At 61.4% G+C, this 16743-nt stretch overlaps 1 protein-coding gene across 2 annotated transcripts; it reads right to left on the bottom strand.

Moving 5' to 3' along the window:
- Positions 1-3890: 3890 nt before the first annotated feature.
- PTPN9 (protein tyrosine phosphatase non-receptor type 9) lies at positions 3891-16275 on the bottom strand. Of its 2 annotated transcripts, none has more exons than XM_042804180.1 (13): positions 15897-16275; positions 11214-11357; positions 10632-10721; positions 10390-10514; positions 9505-9610; positions 8766-8876; positions 7685-8013; positions 7211-7304; positions 7028-7097; positions 6380-6458; positions 5986-6136; positions 5671-5878; positions 3891-5482 (listed from the first exon to the last, which is right to left on the bottom strand). In XM_042804180.1, the coding sequence occupies exons 1-13, from the start codon at positions 15927-15929 to the stop codon at positions 5256-5258; spliced, it is 1767 nt and encodes a 588-aa protein (XP_042660114.1). In that variant the 5' UTR covers positions 15930-16275; the 3' UTR covers positions 3891-5255. The 2 variants fall into 2 exon arrangements, with proteins under 2 accessions (XP_042660114.1, XP_042660115.1); XM_042804181.1 differs by lacking the exon at positions 15897-16275 and adding an exon at positions 13789-15258.
- Between the last annotated feature and the right edge of the window lie 468 nt (positions 16276-16743).

The following is a 16743-nucleotide window of genomic DNA, read 5'->3' as shown; positions in this document are numbered from 1 at the left end:
GAACTCCCCCCGGGGCGGATTGGCCCCGCGGTACCGATCGTCACGGCCGGACCGCCCACCGGCGGGGACGGGGCGGCTGCTGAGGGAGAGGCCTCGCCGTGAGGGCGGGAGGGAGCTGACCCCCGGCCCTGCAGGAAACCGTCCCCTCAGCCGTTGCTAAAACACCAGCCGGAGACGGGGCAGCGCCTGCGGGTTTTAATTTTTTTTTTTTTTTTTTTTTTTTTCCCTCAGAGCTTATAAAGTTGTGGGGGGAGTTGCTGGCTTCCCCTCTGGCTGCAGGCACCGGCCCCCTGACTTGCCTGAAGTCAAGAGTGGAGGAGCCAGGCCTGGCCTCGGATTAACTGTCACCGGGCCTGCTGCTTGTCTGGTCATCCGGAGCACACTCAGGAGGGGGAAAAATAATAACATATATGCTCCAAACTTCTATTAAAATACATATTTCAAGCATCATCACTCAAACACGGCCTAAACGTTTGTTTGTTTGTTTTTTCCCCCCTTTCCAGATGCTTTTGCTGTTTTCAGTTCTAACCCCAGCCAGGGCAGGGAGCAGGCAGCCCCTGGGTGCTGCCAGGAGGCCAGGACATGCAGACGCAGCAGAGGAGGATCCCTCTTGCCTGTTTGGCTGGCAGCTGCGGCTTGCTTTAGCTGCTGGAAGGTCTCTGGCCAGGGGCGTTTGAAGTTGCGGCAGCAGCTGCACCGCTGGGGACCAAGCCCGAGCCTAGGAAGCTGGTGGCAAGGAAGCAGGAGGACTGAGAAATGAAACGCTCCGGAGCCAGGCTGCTTCCAAACTCCCAGGGCTCAACACGCGCTGGGCAAATTACAAGCACTAAAGTAATCGTAATTAGCGAGGCGGTGTGCAATGCAGCCAAGAAACCCAGCAAACCAAACGAGACAGGCAGAGGGGTGGCATCGCCACTTTGGGGTTTCCCTGCAACGGCTTTAAATCCCATTTCTAGCCTCAACCAGCACTTGGGATTTCATTCGTGGGCTTGGTTCAGTTTAGGGTGTCCCCGCTGTGATCCCCATCCCTGGGGTGCTCCGGCAAAGGGGAGATGCTGCAGGCAAGGCAAAGCAAACCCGCTGCCTGCACTCAGCCGCCCATTTCTCAAACCGCTCTCCAAACGACACGGAGTTTTACTTTCCAGCAAGGCTTGGCTCTCTGCGTGAAGTGGTCATTTCCACAGAAATCCATATTTCTGCTGGGACCTGCCGGCACAGGGAGGAGGAGTGGATGGAACAAAACCCTGTGTTGTGCAAGAGGACTGAAAACGCTGGCTTTGACAAGAAACGCAACCCTGGAAATAGAGGGGAGGCAGAGTTTGGATTGTTTTCCCATGGAAAAATGCTTACAACCCTTTCCTCCGCCTCCAGCACAGATGGGATCTGCATCCCTCCTCGAAGGGAGCTGCCGAGGTCTACGGCAGTGGCATATCCGAGTGGTTCCCAGTCAGGCGGTGATCTGCCCTCTCGTCTTCACCCGAGCGGGGTTTTCTCCGGGTTAACCTCCTCTCGTGCTGCCTGCGGGGTGAGCCCGAGGGGTGGGAACAGCCGCAGAAATCCTCTGCCCCCGTCTTCTGCTGTCATTTGTCTGTCAAAGGCCACCAGACTGGTTAAAAATCCCCAAACCTCAAGTTTAATGTCCAAAACCACTGATGGGCTGATCTTATCACAAGAAGAGTCAAAAAGGGAAGCATTTTAAAAGTCAAAAAACTAAGCTTAAAAAATATATATATTAACATGAACCTGAAGTGCTTTTTGATTAAACATCCTTCAGCACCACACTGCCTGGTATTCCTACTGTGACACCGACAGCCATCCAGGACCTGGGTCTCCTCAGAAATTTTTCAGTTCTCTGTGACCACATTGTAGGGAACTAAGCTGAAAGTCACGACTGCCTTTACCCACGCCCACAGCACAGGCTTGGTTGGGATTTTGCAGCCTGGGGAAGGGAGATGGGGGCCGGGCACAGCCGTGGGGCCCACGTGGGACGCTTGCCACCAACTGCAGCTTTTGGGTCCCGACACCTTGCTGAAAACGCCGCTGAGCCAGGGAGAGCCACTGCTGACACCACGGGAATGCAAACAAGCCGCAAACACCCCCTTTCTGCAGGTGTGGCAACAAGAGAGTCCAGCTGGCGTGACGAACATGTTTGGCAGCGAGGAGGGAGGGCTCCGGGCTCCTTCCTCCTGGAGAACATCGGACTCCTTCAGATATTGGGGCCACCCTGCAACAGGCACCAGGAGGGAAACTCAAGGCCAGCCTGAGCTGGAGGAGCCACCCTGCAGGTCCAACTGCGTGGGCTGATGCTGCTCGAGGAGCACAGCAGGGCAGAAAATGGTACCTAGAAGAACAGGACGCTCCAGCTGAAACGCAAGCACTCCCCAGGCAGGGTGTGCAGAGCTCCAGGGATGCTCAGAACACCCACCCTCACCCAGCCACGGGTGCCGGAGCACGCACCCCTTGACGCCTCCCGTTCTTTTCCAGCCACCGAGCCCGTGTGTTTGGCCCCGCCAAGCCTGTCCACACCTCGAGCTCCAGGGAAAGCTTCCCCCCCTGCCAGTCCCAGAAAGACGCTGGTCCTCCTTGGCTTTTTCAGACTCCAGCTGAGCAAACACAGGTGCTGCTCTTCCCACTCACTGGCGTTTCCTCACCCGGGAGCCCAGCACGTGCTCTCCCGCTGGCTCTAGGGCTTGATTTGCAGCAGCCACCTCTTTTCTGTCCTCACCCCGAAGCCTCAGGCTGTGGCTGCCACTCCGGGCCTGGCATCGCTTGCACCCAAAGGCACCAGGGCCAGCTGTCAGCCCGGGAAAGCCCGTGGGCAGCCCAGCCACATTGCCCTCAGCGTGTTTTTGTGCCCTACACGCCTGCTCAGAGCAGGTCCGGCAGCGCAGAAGCGACGCCCTCGGCCCCGAATCCAGCAGCGAAATGCCTTTCCCCAACACTGCCACCATGCATCATTTTACAGCAGAACGCTTCCAAACACGGGAAGGTGGCGGATGCTCCCCAAACCACAGCTGTAGGCACTGAGAAAATAACACCAGAAGCGTCCAACGACTCCACTCCTTTGATCTCTGCTTCCATCCCTTGAGCGCTACGGGTAGCAGCGACGGGATCAGGTATGTCTTGTTCAGATCAGCAGCTGCCCATCCTTTCGCTGTGGGCAGCGTTTGTATTAGAGGCAACCCCCCCCACCCCAAAAATCACTGAGCCTCGCCAGGCACAGGCAGAGTCCGCTTGCTCAGCCTTCCCCTCCAGCCCTGACCCAGGGGGCTCCTCACAGGCAGAGGTTTGGTTTCCTGGACTGCTCAGCAGGGTGGCCAAAAGCCCTGGGAATTTTCTAAATAATTATTCATAAAAATAGATAGGAGGAAGGTGGCAGCTGGAAGAAGGGTCTACGCAAAGAAAAAGAATCTCTAAAGAGCCCAGTGCTTGAAGCAGGACAGGGGACTGATGCTCTGGGGCTTGGTCAGGCCCTGGGAAAAGAGGCAGGAGCTCGGAGGGGGGTGGCTTTTTATCCCCCCAGCTCATGGGGCACTGCCTCCCTCCTGCCGTTATCCTGCCGGCCCAGGGAAGCTGCCCACAGCTCGATTACCGCTCTCACAGGGCCTCGCCCAGGGCAGCAGTGGGCTGGCTAGCTCTGAGGGCAGCTGCCCTGAGCCCTCCAGCCCCCTGCAAGTCCTACCCCGTACCCCCCCAAAGTGCCAGGGGGCTGCAGCAGGTCCCCAGGGATGGAGCCAGCTTGCTTTTGGGGACCGTGGGGTATGCAGAGCCCTAAATTCCTCCCTCACCTCTCCTGCCCCCGACTAACTCTACCACGAGAGCAAAGAGGACTGGCCACCGGTAGTATATTTGTGCCGATACAAAATAAAAACAAAACAAAACTCAAAAAGTAACAACAACAAAAATGTTTCTCTGAACAAGAGCAAAATAGGAACATTTACAAATACTTCTGGCTCTGGCTTGGATCAAGTTAATGTTAAATACAAAAAAAAAAAAAAACCAAAAAAAACTAAAACAAAAAACCCCAACACCCACCCCCCCCCAAGATTATAAAAAAATAAGAATATACACATTCAAAGAGCTTATTACAAGTATAAAGTCACCGAGGCGCAGGCACTGGCGGTCCCAGCTCCCCAGGGGGGCCGGGGCAGCCGTCCCCGGCCGGCGCTGCTGCCCCAGAGCTCGGCTCGCTGCCTCTCGAGGGTTTTGGCGTTTTTTTGCTCAGCGCTCTGCCAGCCCATGACTCACCCCAGGGCTGGGCCCGCGGATTCCCACCGCCAGCTTGGAAAAGCCGGGCAACCTGGAGAGCCGGTCGGTCCCTGTCTGTCCCCATCACCTCGTACCTAGTGACTCCCGCTGCTGCACCCCGAGGGGCGGGGGAACGCCAGGCGAGCTCCTCGCCCCCCATCCCACCCGCCCGCCGTGGCCAAAATCCTCCAGCTCCTCCTCTTGGGAGCAGAGCTGCCATCTCCCAGCAGGAGATGACGATGAGGAAGATAAGACAAGGAAAGCGGTGGCGTGGGGGGTGGGGGGGGGGATGCTGCTGAGCAACCCCGTGCCTCCCGTGGGATGGGAGCGGGTACCGAGTCCCAACGCTGCTCGTGAGGAGCAGGGAGGGCAGGAAAGGGAAAAAGGAAGGACAAGACAGAGCCAGGACCAAACTCACTGCTCCTGGGAACACAGCAGCGAGACGGCAGGACAGCGGGGACCAGCAGGAGCTGCTAAAAAGGGTGCTTGTATATATGTATCTATATAATAGCCAGGGTTGGGCACAGCAAGGATATATTATATACACACATACATACAGACACACAGACGTAGTGGCAGGTAAGACTGAAGCAGGCGCCTCTTCCTAAGCCCCAGGCCAGGGCAGGACTGGAAATACATTTCCTAGGGCTTTACAAAGCCCCTCTCTAGATACATTTCAGATGGTCCCAACAAAAAAAATAAAATAAAATAAAGAAACAATTCGAAGAGAAGAAAAACCACCTCCCCGAACAACCAAACCCCCCAACAGAAATACCGCGGAGAGGAGCGAGAGCCTCTTCCCGCGCCGTTCTCCACCCCCCGGCGAGCGGCAGCCCCGGTTTGGTGTGAATAAGGCACAGTTCCAGAGCAGGGCTAGTAGCCGAGGCTGGGCAGCCGCCGGCCACCGCCGGGCAGCCGCCTCTGCCGAGCCCCGACGGGTGCGGAGGCGGCTCCGGCAGCCCCGGGAGGACGGGAAAAGGGGGGGTTCTGTGGGGAGGCAGCGGGTCTCAGTGTCCCGGCGAGCTTTTCTCCGGGCCGGCCCGGCTGTGGTTGGCGAGCAGCAGGCCCTCGCGCTGGGCGTGCTCGAGGACGGCGGTGTAACAGAAGTAATACTGCTCGGGGGTCTGGATGCTGAAGGCACGCTGGGTCCGCATGCGCAGCACCGTCTGGTAGATGTTCAGCGTGCCCACGTCCTGCAGCTGGGACAGGCAGATGTCCAGCGCGCAGAAGGTACCTGGGGACAACAACAGGGACGGCGTCAGCCACCGAAGAGCCACCGCTGGAGAACCTTGAGAGAAGCTCAGCCCCGAAACCGTTGGGAGAAGCGGGGCAGAGACTTCGCCCAGGTCCGACGGCTGCAGAAAGCCCTGGGGACAGGTGACCGCCGAGAGCTCCACCCCAGAAGCGGGGTCACCCCGTTACCTGTCCTGCCGATGCCGGCGCTGCAGTGCACCACGATCGGGGGTCCCCCGGGGTGACCCTTGAAGCGAGGTCCCAGGGCGCTGACCGCCACCCTCTGCTGCTGCTTCACGGCCCCCAAAAAGTCGATGAGGGTGGCTGCGGAGGAGGGGACGCCGTAGTCCGGCCAGCTCAGATACTGGAAATGGGACACCAGCCGCCGCTCCCTGGTCTGGGGGAAAACGAGGGGTTTAGACACTCTCCCCTCCTCTGCCCCTGGCCACAGAGGACCTCCAGCACCCCCGTGCTGTCCCCTGCCAGGCGGCTGCGGCCACGCACCTCTGAGCTATGGATCTCCAGGATGGTTTTCTTGTAATGGTTGAGGTTCTCCACGCCCAGGTTGGTGATGGTCAGGGCCCCAAAGCACACCTGGAAATCCTTCTCCAAGGGCCAGTACTGGCCGCACTTTCTCCTGCCTCCCTCCTCCAGCCTGGGAGAAGGACAAGCTGATGATGTCCTCCTTGCCCTGCTAGGGACATGTCCCATGCCACCCATCCTCAGTCCCTTGAGGATCCCACGTCCATCCCCGCTGTGATGTCCCCACCCTGCGGGGCTCTGGCTGGCACCACGTCTGCAGGGTCACTGCAGAGAGCACAGCGCTGCTCATCCAACAGCAAAAATGCTTACATTTTGCAAAGAAAACCAGGGCTGGGCCCCTACTGTGAGCACTCACCGGGTTGTCATCACGATCACCAGGACGTTTTGCTCCCACACCATGCGCCAGAAGTCACCGTAGGTGTTTTCCAGAGGCCCTGCAGGGACACCCCGCACGTCATCCCCAAACCCAACGGATTTGGGCAAGCCCCTTCGCCCAGCAGTCCCCCGCCAGCCCCCCTCACCCTTCGCGGGGGACCACAGCCCCTTCCTGTGGGGACTGGTCCTGGTGTGGATCCACCAGCCCTGCCTGGAGCTGCCACCAATTGCGCTCCCATGTCCCCAGCACCAAATCCCAGCAGCTCAGCACCGATCCCCCCTCTCCGCTGCTTCACTCCGGGGCAGATGGGGTAGAGCCAGGGGCTGGGTTAGGGGCAGGAGGAGGGGGCTGCCATTGCCGCTGCTAAGAGGGGTCTGCCTCAGCCCAGAAGCCGTTTTGTGGGCTGAGGGAGGATGGACCCACTCGCTTTCTCCCAGGAGAAACTCTGTTCCCTCCTGGCTGGGGACTGGGAAGGGAGTAAATACACCCAGAGAGGAGGGGGACTTGCTTGGCAGCGCCCTGCTCCCGGGATGTCCCCCACCGTGGCCGGTGGCTGATGCTGGGCAGGGAGGTGAAGCCCACACACGCACCAGGAGCAAAATAACCCCTCGGTGGCTCAGGCCATACCCTGCGTCCCGATGTAAGCGTTCCTCTGCTTGTAGCCGTCCATGAAGCTCGCGTTGATGTAATCGGTCAACTGTGGGGAGGGGGAGAAAAGCAAGCACAGCGTGAGCCCTCCGGAGCCCCGCGGCCGGGACGGCTGCGTCGGCTTCACGTGGGAGCCCGAGTTTCCATCGTGGGCTGGCTCACCTCCGGGCGGCTGTACGGCTTCGCCAGCTTGACACGGGTTTGGTCCAGGCAGGGCACGTCTCCGTACCGGTTCTTCTCCTGGTTGTAGGGTGCCCTGGGAGGCAGGGAAGAGGGAAGCAGGGATGTTTTCCAGGCAGGAAAGGAGAAGGCAGCATCCCTCCCTCTGCGCAAGCCTCCAGCGCCTGTAGCCTGGGCTCTGCTGCCATCACCTGGCCAAAGCCTCGGGAAGCCGAGTCCCGGCCAGGCCCTGGTCCCCACTGTCCCCCCGCACGAATCCCTCCTACCCCCGGGGGCTGCGGGAGCCGTAAAGGGGGGGCTCCACTGCTAACACTGCTAACACAGAGCACCGCAGAAGAGGCAGATGGGCCGCTGCCGAGCAGCAGAAGCACGGGGAAGGGGGACCCAGCTTTTTTGGAGCCAGAGAGGGGCTCCCCGTGCCAGCCCACACCTGGCTCCTTCCCCCCACTGACTCACAAAGAGCAGACGAAGGTGCCGGCCGGGCTCCTGCGCCGAATATCTTCGTACTCTTCGTAGATGCCCCGTTTTTGCTTGTGGCTGACGTGCTCCAGCAGTTCCTGAAGGGTGACGGACTTGGGCCCGGGGACGTGGACGGAGCCGTTGTCTTTGGGGGCCACCAGCGGCACCAGGATGAGCTCATCCAGCGGGTCGGGGTGCCCGTTCTGCTGGGGCAGGAACCGGCAGTTCCAGCTCAGAGGGTCCAGTTTGAGGGATCCCCCGAGGTACTCGGGGAGGCATTCCCGGGGTAGGTGCTCCTTCAGCTCTGACATCTTCACCATCTGCACCTGCGGGGGGAAGAGGAGGGGCAGGGGTGACTCCAAGAAGGACGGAGAGGGTTCGCTGGGGACGGGGACAAGGATGCCGACGGTCTGGCGCTGTTCCGATGGAGCCCGGAGATTTCCCCTGACAGCAGTGGGGTCTTCCCCCTTCCTTCCCTGCCTCAGGAGGGCACCCAGGGGAACACCAGTGGTGGGGCAGGGGCTGCCCCCCCCGCCATGTACCCAGGGTGGGAGTCCACACCAACTCCAAATTTGCAAGTGGCTTCAAGCTCCCACCAAAAGCAGAGGGGCAAAGTCCAGCCCGGGGAGGCATCAGGCTGAAAAAGGGCTCTACCAGCAGCGCCGCTGATGCTGAGGATACTGGTTTAGGTTTTTTTGGCTTTGCCAGATAGGACCTGAGCACAGGTATTTAAGCTTCCCTTTCCTCCTGGGCACTCAGCAGACGTTTCTTTTCCCTTTAATCATTTACCATTCCCTCCGCTTGCTGCTGCTGGCAGCCTCACCGCAGAGGAAGAAATCGAAGGCGATTTCAAGAGGGTTTCAAGGTATTTGCTGAAAATACCGAAGCGGGTTGAGCCCTATGAAGCTGGCTGCGAAAGCCTCCGTTTCCCATGGATTTGGGCTCAGCAGCTTCCAGCAGATGGGGCCGAGGGGCACAAGCTGCTTGCACCACCCTGTCCCAAAAGGGAAAACAGCCTCAGCCCTCCCCGCCGAGGGTCCCGTGTCGGGGGGGTCTGTGAGGGGGAGGTTGTGCTCACCCGTTCCCGCAGCTTCTCCTTCAGCAGCAGGCTGATGATGGAGTAGGGCACGCGAAACCACATGGGCGCTCCCACGATGAAAACCTTCTTAAGCCGAGCCGGGAAGGCACCCTGAGGGCAGGAGGGGTCAGATCCACGCCCCAGCCCCTCTCTGCCGGGGCTGGGGGACCCACCCACACACGTCCCAGAGGAGACGACGCCCAGCGAAGGGACCCCGAGGTGGCAGCGCCGCATCCGAAGCGTGCCTCGCGTGCGGCCGCGCTTATTTTTATGCTCCGATACGGAAACAAATTATTTCCTTGGAATTAGGTTGGCAGAGGGTTTGGCTCTGCAGGGGAGAGGTGAAGCCTGAGAGCTGGGATTTGTGCAGAGAACACACCCCGGACAATATTTACTGTTATTTCTTTTTTCCGGAGAAGGGAGGAGGCACGAAATGCCAGCATGATTAAAAAATAATTTGCATCTGTTTTCCCAAAAGCGCTGCCAGCAGCTGCGAGAGGAATCCGGCACGGGGACAGCTGATCCCCTCCCACCCGCGGGACACCGCAGCCCCGGCCGGGTCCGGCCTGGCAGGCTCCCAACGCCTTCCTCAGGTCCTACGGGGCTGGAGCTCCTCACCCGAGACGTGGTCGGCATGGGCTGGTGGGAAAATTTATGCCAAAACCACAGGATTTCATGTACTCGGTGAGCGAGTGGCCTGCGCGCCGTCCCCGGACACCGGGTCACTTGCGGCCGTTACCTTCAGCAGGTTGAGGATCTTCTTGCTGAGGTCCAGCTCGAAATTGGTGTACTGCGAGCCCGCCATGTCATAGATGAACACGAGCCCATTCCTCTGGGTTTCGAAGCTGAGAGAGAGAGAGAGGAAAGAGCAACATCAATCCCCACAACATCCAACCGCTCGGCTCCTGCATGAGCAGATCTGCCCCACGCTAACCTCATCTTCAGCTTGCTGACCCCAAAAAGTCCCCCTCTGTCCTTCCAGAAGGACTCACGGACCTAACGCTCGCTTCTGCATTTCCCAGCTGCTCCACCACCTCTTCCTACAACCCTTATTTAAGCCTGGCTCACGTCTTCAGCCTGTCTCGCTGCATCGCCCGTGATGGGTAAGTTCAAAACCAGAAACAGCCCAGCAGGAATAAATGGGACGTCCCGGCTTTGTATTTTTGGCAGGGCTCAAGTTACGTCTCGCCGGTGGGGGGGCTGCCTCCTCCCTGGCCGAAGCCTGCAGGAATCAGGGGCTTTGCTAAACTGAAACCTGGACGTGGGCAGGGAAAGGCCGTGAAGAGCCGGGTTCATGGCTCCGGGAGTTTCGTTCCCCTGCTGAACACCTCCATGGGGATGACTGGGTTGAGTTCAAACCCAGGGAAGAGAGGGAATTTCAACCTCTTCTCTCCCCTAATTAGAGGTGGGACACCCAGAGGCACGCAAACACTCAGCCACAGCTTCACCTTCAGGAATTCACATTCCCCGGAGAGACGGCACATCTCTTCCCTGCGAAGCCTATTCGGAGGGATTTCGTCAAAACCTCAGCAAGCAGCAGCACCTCCCCTCGCCCCCAGGAGGGAAGGGGCTCCCCGGGGACCCGCCGCTGCAAGACACGGTCCCTCGGCAGAGGCAGGCTCACCTCTCCACCGCTCGGTCCAGCAGGTAGAAGAGCGCCTGGAGCACCACGTGCTGCACGCTCTTGCTGGGGTGGTGCAGCTTGGCCGTGAAGAGGGCGATGGAGGCTCCCGAGGGGTCCCGCACGCTCTGGTGAAAAAACAGGGTCAGGTCCCCACGGCACCCCAGGACGCCCGCGCGGAGCGGAGCCGGGACGAGCCGCCCCGTTGGGGTAACTCGGGGAAGGAGCGATACCCCCCCACCTACCAGAATGGTGAACTTGCCACTGAGCAGCTCCGAGCGCAGCGGCTCCTCGTGCGGCTTCAGCTTCACGATGCCTTCCTTCAGCCGCGTCTCCTAAGGCAGGGAGCCGCCGTGACGGCCGGCACAGGCACCCCAGCCCTCCCCACACCATCACGTCCCCGCGGGGCACCCAGCCCTCCGAGGGAAACCTCTGCTCCACGGCCTCATTTTCCAGCAGCGGATTGCAACTGGCTGCAACACCGCGATCCCCAGCACAGGGAGGAGCAGCTTTGCATAAACCAGGATGGGAAAGGTATGTGTGTGTATATATTCTTTATATACGGCGGGATGCTGTGGCAGCCGGGAGGGCACCCCGCGAGCACGCACGCTGCTCTCAGCGGAGGGGAGGGGATTGGGGTCGGTGAGATCTCCATGGTGACTCGCCTTGGCTGAAAAAGGATTTTCCAGCCGGATAAAACTCATAAGGGAGTGGGGAAAAAGAAAAAAAAGCAGGGGGAGGGTCATCCTTGGGACCACAGATCTCTCCCAGAGCAGGAAGCCCTTGGCTGGGGGCAGGGGGACACACACCCAGCCCCGCTCGCTTACCCGGTAGGAGTGAAAGAGCTCGATGGCCCGCAGGACGTCGAACTTGCGGGCCATGAGGAACTTGACGGCCACGTTCCAGGAGAGCGGGGACACATTGTACTGGCCCGTCCACTTGTTGATCTCCTCCAGGAACTGCTTGGTCGCCTGCGGGAGAGAGGAAGGGCGTGCAGTGAGATGGGGTGGGAGGAGGAGGGGTGCCCGAGGAGCATCCCTGCTCACGGTGGGAGCTACGCGGCCCGCGGCAAGCAGGCAGGGGCTGAGTGTGGCTCGGCAAGCCCAGCAGCAATTTGGGGTGAAGCGGGGGGCTCTACGGCGGGGACTGGCCAAGGGGGTCAGGGCGGGGGCGGGGGGGATTGGAGACAGAGGCAACACCAGCGTGAGGAAGGGAGCAAGTGGTAGGAGTGCCGGCGTTGGAAAAACGGCCTTAGGGTTGCGGGAGACTCGTGGAAGGGAGAGGGGGAGCAAAAGGAGGATTTTACAGGTGGCAAACTCCCGTTGACACACAGCAGCGCTGGCGCGGTGGGAACCCGGCAGCCGCCTCCCAGGGCTGCAGCTCCGCCGCGGAGCAGCGAACCCGGCTGTGTGAACGCAGGGAGCCAGCAAGACCGGTGCCGAGGGCCGACGCTTCGACGCGCTACGGGACATGGACTGGCTCCAGTGAGGCCAGTTGCACACGGCTGCAGAAGTCTAGATGAGAATGGTTCGGTGCAGGAGGGTCCCAGGATGTTCCCACTGGTCCCCACGGTCCCGTAACACACCGGGGCCATCCCGCACGAGCACGCTCCCTCCCAAAGCACCAGCACCGTACGCACCCGAAACCAGGAGAAAATGAGAAAGGAATTTCAACGCCAGCACTGAGAGAACAGAGTTGCAAAACCCAACCTGCAACCTCCCATCAGGCTTAAAACCATGAAGGCGGGCGAAAAAAGCTCCAAAACATTTTTACAGCTGTGTTTGCAAGGTGGGCTTGGGGTTCCTGAACTCCCGTGCTAATGGGAGCAGCTTTGCTTTCTGCTGCGTATCGACCCCCTGTCCCATACAGGAGCCCCGAGGGAGACGGGGCAGCACGGCCCAGCCTTCCACCACATACCGCTCAAAGGATGCGGATAGGGTGGGGGGAGACCCCAAAACACCCCGCTCCCACCCAAGTACACCCCAACACGGCGGAGTTCCCGTCCTCGCAGGAGCGGAGGGTGGCGATGACAGCGCGAGGAGGAGGAGGAGGAGGAGGGACAGCGAGCGCTGAAGGCTGGCTGCCGGAGCAGGGAGCGGTGTTGGATGTCAGGAGCTATTCAGCCAGAAAAAATCGTCGGCGTTAATGACTTCCGACGGGAGGAAGCAAAGGGCTGGGGTTTATCGGCGGCGCGAGGCTCAGCGGGGGCAGCGAGCCCCTCTCGTGGGATGAGGCAAAGGGTCTCCCCGCAGCCCACCCGGCAGGGCAGCAGGCGGTTTTGGGAGGGCTACCGGCTCGCCCGGCTGCTGGAAGCTGCTAAGGGCCAGCCCAGACCCCCGGCACATCGCAGCCAGGAGCTCCCTAACTCAGTATCGGAGCCCCGCAGAGCGGCGGGGGCAGCACCAGCCCGGGAGGGAACTTGTGGGATTGGGCTGGATCTGCCGCCAACAGCACCGAGAGGAATCTCAAAGCGGATTTCAGTGGCCCAGCTCCAACCCCTTGCAAAAAATCCCCTTCAGGCACCGGGAGCCCTCCCGGGGCGGCCGTGTGCTGCGGTCAACCGGCTTAGAAGCCAGATCGATTCCCCCATCTCTGCAACTGCTGGGGACAAGGGACTGGGGGGGAGGCAGCGGGCAAAGAGGGGAACAAAGGAGCGAGGGTGTTTTACACCCCCCTGCCTCACATCCCCACTTCCCAGCCAGAAGCCAGCGGGAGCTTTTCCCGGGAGCTGTACTTACGGGATGCCTTCATCCCCACGGCTGCGTCTCCAACAGCCTCCGCTTTGCCAAAACAAAAGCAATTCTTTCGTGGCCCGAATTTCTAACGATTTCTCCTCTATCCAAGAGGGATGGGAAAATAAACGGGGCACTACAGAAACCATCTTCAGCCTTAACACAACACACACGTCCACAGGTGTGTAGATAGAAATACATCTTATCCATTAGCTAAGATGTGGAACCTCAGCGGCCGTACCCCCGCTTTGCCAGGGAGTCCCTTGGGGTCCCCAGCTGCCCAAAAGCTAGGGCTGGGCTGGAGGTGCCAACCCAAAATAACAGCAGAGATGCTCCTTCCCCCGCACGTGCAGGATGGCAGGGGGATGGGGGCGAGCGCCAGGCACACTCCCGCTGCCCTCGCATGGAGACCGGTGCCGACGCCGCAGCGTGAGATGGGAAAGGTGCCCCGAGGGGCGCGGTGGCAGCAGGGAGAAGATGCAACGCGTGGCTCAGGCCTCCTTCCTCAACGTTTAACCCAGCACGCTTCATGCAATCCCATTTCCAGCATCCATCACGCCGGGTTTTTTGCAAGGGGGGGAAGACCCACGAGAACGAGCGCTGGCTTGGCGGGGCGGCTCAACCACGACTTCCTGCTTTCCCTGGGAGCAAAACGAAATCCTAAACTTACCGGTGCCGACATTCAACAAGCCAGGAGTTACCGAGCCGAGCATCAGCACCAGCCACAGCTCTGCCCCCCTTGCACGCTCCACCGGGTCTCACCGTCGTTTCTGGCCCCGATCCTGTACGGATTTATACAGGTGTTGAGCCGAGCGCAGCAGGGATCGCTCCGCAGGCTGGAAACGAAGCCCGTGACCCAGAGCTGCAGCAAGAAGCCCCGTTTCTGTAAGCGCCGGCAGCGCTGCGAGTGAAACTGTCCGCGGCCGGGCGTTTTGAACAATGCTGGTCTTTGGAGCGCTGGCGTCATCGAAGTCCCCGCTTCGCTGCGCCAGGGCAGGGTGGTGACAAAGCCACTGCCGCAGGAACACGGAGGAGCCTCTTCAAGCCCTCCTCCCCCGGGGCTGCGCAGGCAGCAAACCCACCCTCCTTCTTCAGCCTGGGCGGGGAGGGGGAGCGGAAATAAGTCCCGTGAAAACTGCAACTAGGCTGAAAACCCCCGAGGAAAATCAGTTTGGCTCCTCTGGTCGCTCTGGGGTAGGGTGGGGAGGGAACTGCAGAGATCCTACGGAGCAGGAGATGTCCCAAGGCTGGGCAGGGAGAGGAGAGGGGCGAATTCCTCCCCCACCCCCAGCCCCTGGCTTGCTGTTGGTAACGGGGGGGAGAGCGGAGCAAATCCTGATGGTCCCGAGGAGGATGAAAGGGTGGCAGGAAGGGGATGTCCCAGCCCCAACCAGCATTTACCCATGAGAAAAGAGAGAGACTTCCATTATTTTCGTCAAGGGCAGCACCAAGGGCAGCCTTCCCCCACCCCAGCCTGATGATCCAAACCCGGAGCCGTTTTAGCAAATCTCCCTTCGTCTTCCCCACCCGATACCCCCGCACAAGCCAAACATCTCGGATCCCTCTCCCAGGACGCCGGCGGCAAACCAAACCTCCCTGCCAGAGCGGGGTCTTCCAAAACCCCGGTTGCTGGAAGCTTTGCCCCCTCCGCGACGCAGGGGAAGCACAAACCACAGTCACGCGTGGGGACACGGGGCACGAACACCCCCGACTCCTCGAGATTTCATTACCCCGGAGGTAGCAGCACCGCTCCCGGGAGCGGCGCTGATCAGAGGGAGGTGTGGTGGAGGAGGAAGCCTGTGAGCGCCGCGTTTCCCGAGCACCAGCGTGGGCTGCGGGACGGACTCTTCCAGCTCCGGGCGAGCGCTCCCTGCGGGGGCACGGGGCTTTTGGGAGCCCGAGGTCTCCGAACCGACCCTTCTAAACCTCCCTGTGGGACTAAGGGATGTTTTAAAAAAAAGAAAACCGACCAACCAAGCTGAAAACCGACCATGTGGTGGTCCCTTTCGCCTTCGCATCGCGGCCCCCGAGGTGGCCGGTGTGATGCCGTGCCCTCGGCCAGCCCGAGCATCACGGGCTTCCCATCCCCGTCCCGTGGGGAACCCGGCGGACGTGGCTCGGGGTGCGGCTGCAGAGCCGGGTGGGCACCCCCGAGTGGGCATCCTCGGGGGATGAGGATGAAGGGGGGGGGGTGGGGGGACACCCAAAGGTTGCTCTCGCCCCTCTGACGCGCCCCGGCTGGTTTCTCGGCCCCGTTCCCCGAGCCCGGCAACATCCTCCCGCGGTGACGCAAGGCCGGCGGAGGAAGCCGGGACGTCACGGGAGGCCTGGGGCGTGGGAAGCGCGTGCACACGCATCCCCACGCCAGCCTGCCCACGGAGGGAGTGGGGGGGGGGGGGTGGGGAGGGGGGAGGCCTGCGGGGAGAGGCTGCCGTTGACCTGGGACACACGCAGGCCACTTTGGGGGTGCGGGATCCCCAACCCCACGCTGCGGCACCCCCGCGGCACAGGCCCCGCGAAGGCCTTTGGGGTGCGCGCTGCGCGGGGAATGGGGGGGGCTGTGCGGGCGGGGGGGCTGCGTGGCTTCCCAGATTGGGGGGGGGGGGGGGGGGAGCTTTGCAGATGGGGCTTTCCTTGGGGAGAACCGCCTCGTTGGGGGGGAAAAAAAAAAAAAAAACAGCCAAAAAATGGGGGGGGGGGGGGGGGGGGAATAGACAGTGCAGGGGGTCCGGTCCCGCCCAGCCCGGCCCGGGGAAGGGGAGCCCGGCGGGGACCTACCTGCTCCTCCTCGGCGCTGAGCTCCGCGGCCATGCTGCGCGGCCCCGCTGCCCGCGGGGAGCCGGGCCGGGCCGGGCCGGGCCGGGCTAAGCGGCGGGCGCCCCGCCGGAGCCCATCCCCGGGGGCCGGCGGTGCTACGGGCACCGGCTCCTCCCGGCCGCCGCAGGCTCGGCGAGGGCGGCTCCGCCCCGGGGTCCCCGCCGAAAAATTTCAAATAAATGTATTTTAAAAAAAAATAATAATAATAATTACAAAATAATAATAATAATAATAATTTTAAAAGCTCTCTTTCTCGCAGCCTCCCGGGAAGTTTCGCTCGCCCCGGGGAAGCGCCGCTCGGCTGGGCTGGGCCGGGCCCAGCTCCCCGCCCCGCTCCGCTCTGCCCCGGCGGGGGCGGCGGCAGGAAGCGCCCGCAGCCCCCTCCCCTCCCTCCCCTCGGCCCGGCCCCGGCGGGAGGTGGGCGGGCGGCCAGGGGAAGGCGGGGGGCAGGAAGCCTTCCCCGGCGGGGGGGCCGCCTCTCGGGCCGGGCTGGGGATGGAGGAGCCCCCCCCCCGCCCCCCCCATCCCGCGGCGGGCGGTAGCAGCGCTGCCGCCGCTAAAATGGTGGCGGGCGGCCCTGCCCGACATCCAGCGGCGCTGCCGGCGGAGGAGGGGAGGAAGGGGCAGCGCTGGAAAAGGCGCCTGCAGACCCCCGGGGCTCTGCCTTCCAGCCCGGGACACCCTCGCACCCCGGTTTGCGAGGGACTGGCGAGGAAACCCAAAGGCCGGGCTGTGCGTTTGTGTGAGCCCGCTGCCAAGCCAGCCTCCCCGGGGCCCAAAATCGGGCTTTTTTTTTTTTTTAATTATT

This window comes from Tyto alba, unplaced genomic scaffold (genome assembly GCF_018691265.1).
Source record: "Tyto alba isolate M040663 unplaced genomic scaffold, T.alba_DEE_v4.0 Super-Scaffold_41, whole genome shotgun sequence".
Classification (NCBI taxonomy): Eukaryota; Metazoa; Chordata; class Aves; order Strigiformes; family Tytonidae; genus Tyto; species Tyto alba.
The sequence above is the reverse complement of the archived record's forward strand: the minus strand, read 5'-3'. Positions and strand labels throughout refer to the sequence as shown.

Coding starts and splice junctions, on each gene's coding strand:
- PTPN9 (XM_042804180.1), bottom strand. CDS start 15,929: ATGGCCGCGGAGCTCAGCGCCGAGGAGGAGCAG. Junction 10,515..10,631: donor GTGGCAAGTTCACCATTCTG/GTAGGTGGGGGG, acceptor TTTTTTCACCAG/AGCGTGCGGGACCCCTCGGG. Junction 5,483..5,670: donor CGCCGGCATCGGCAGGACAG/GTAACGGGGTGA, acceptor TGTTGTCCCCAG/GTACCTTCTGCGCGCTGGAC.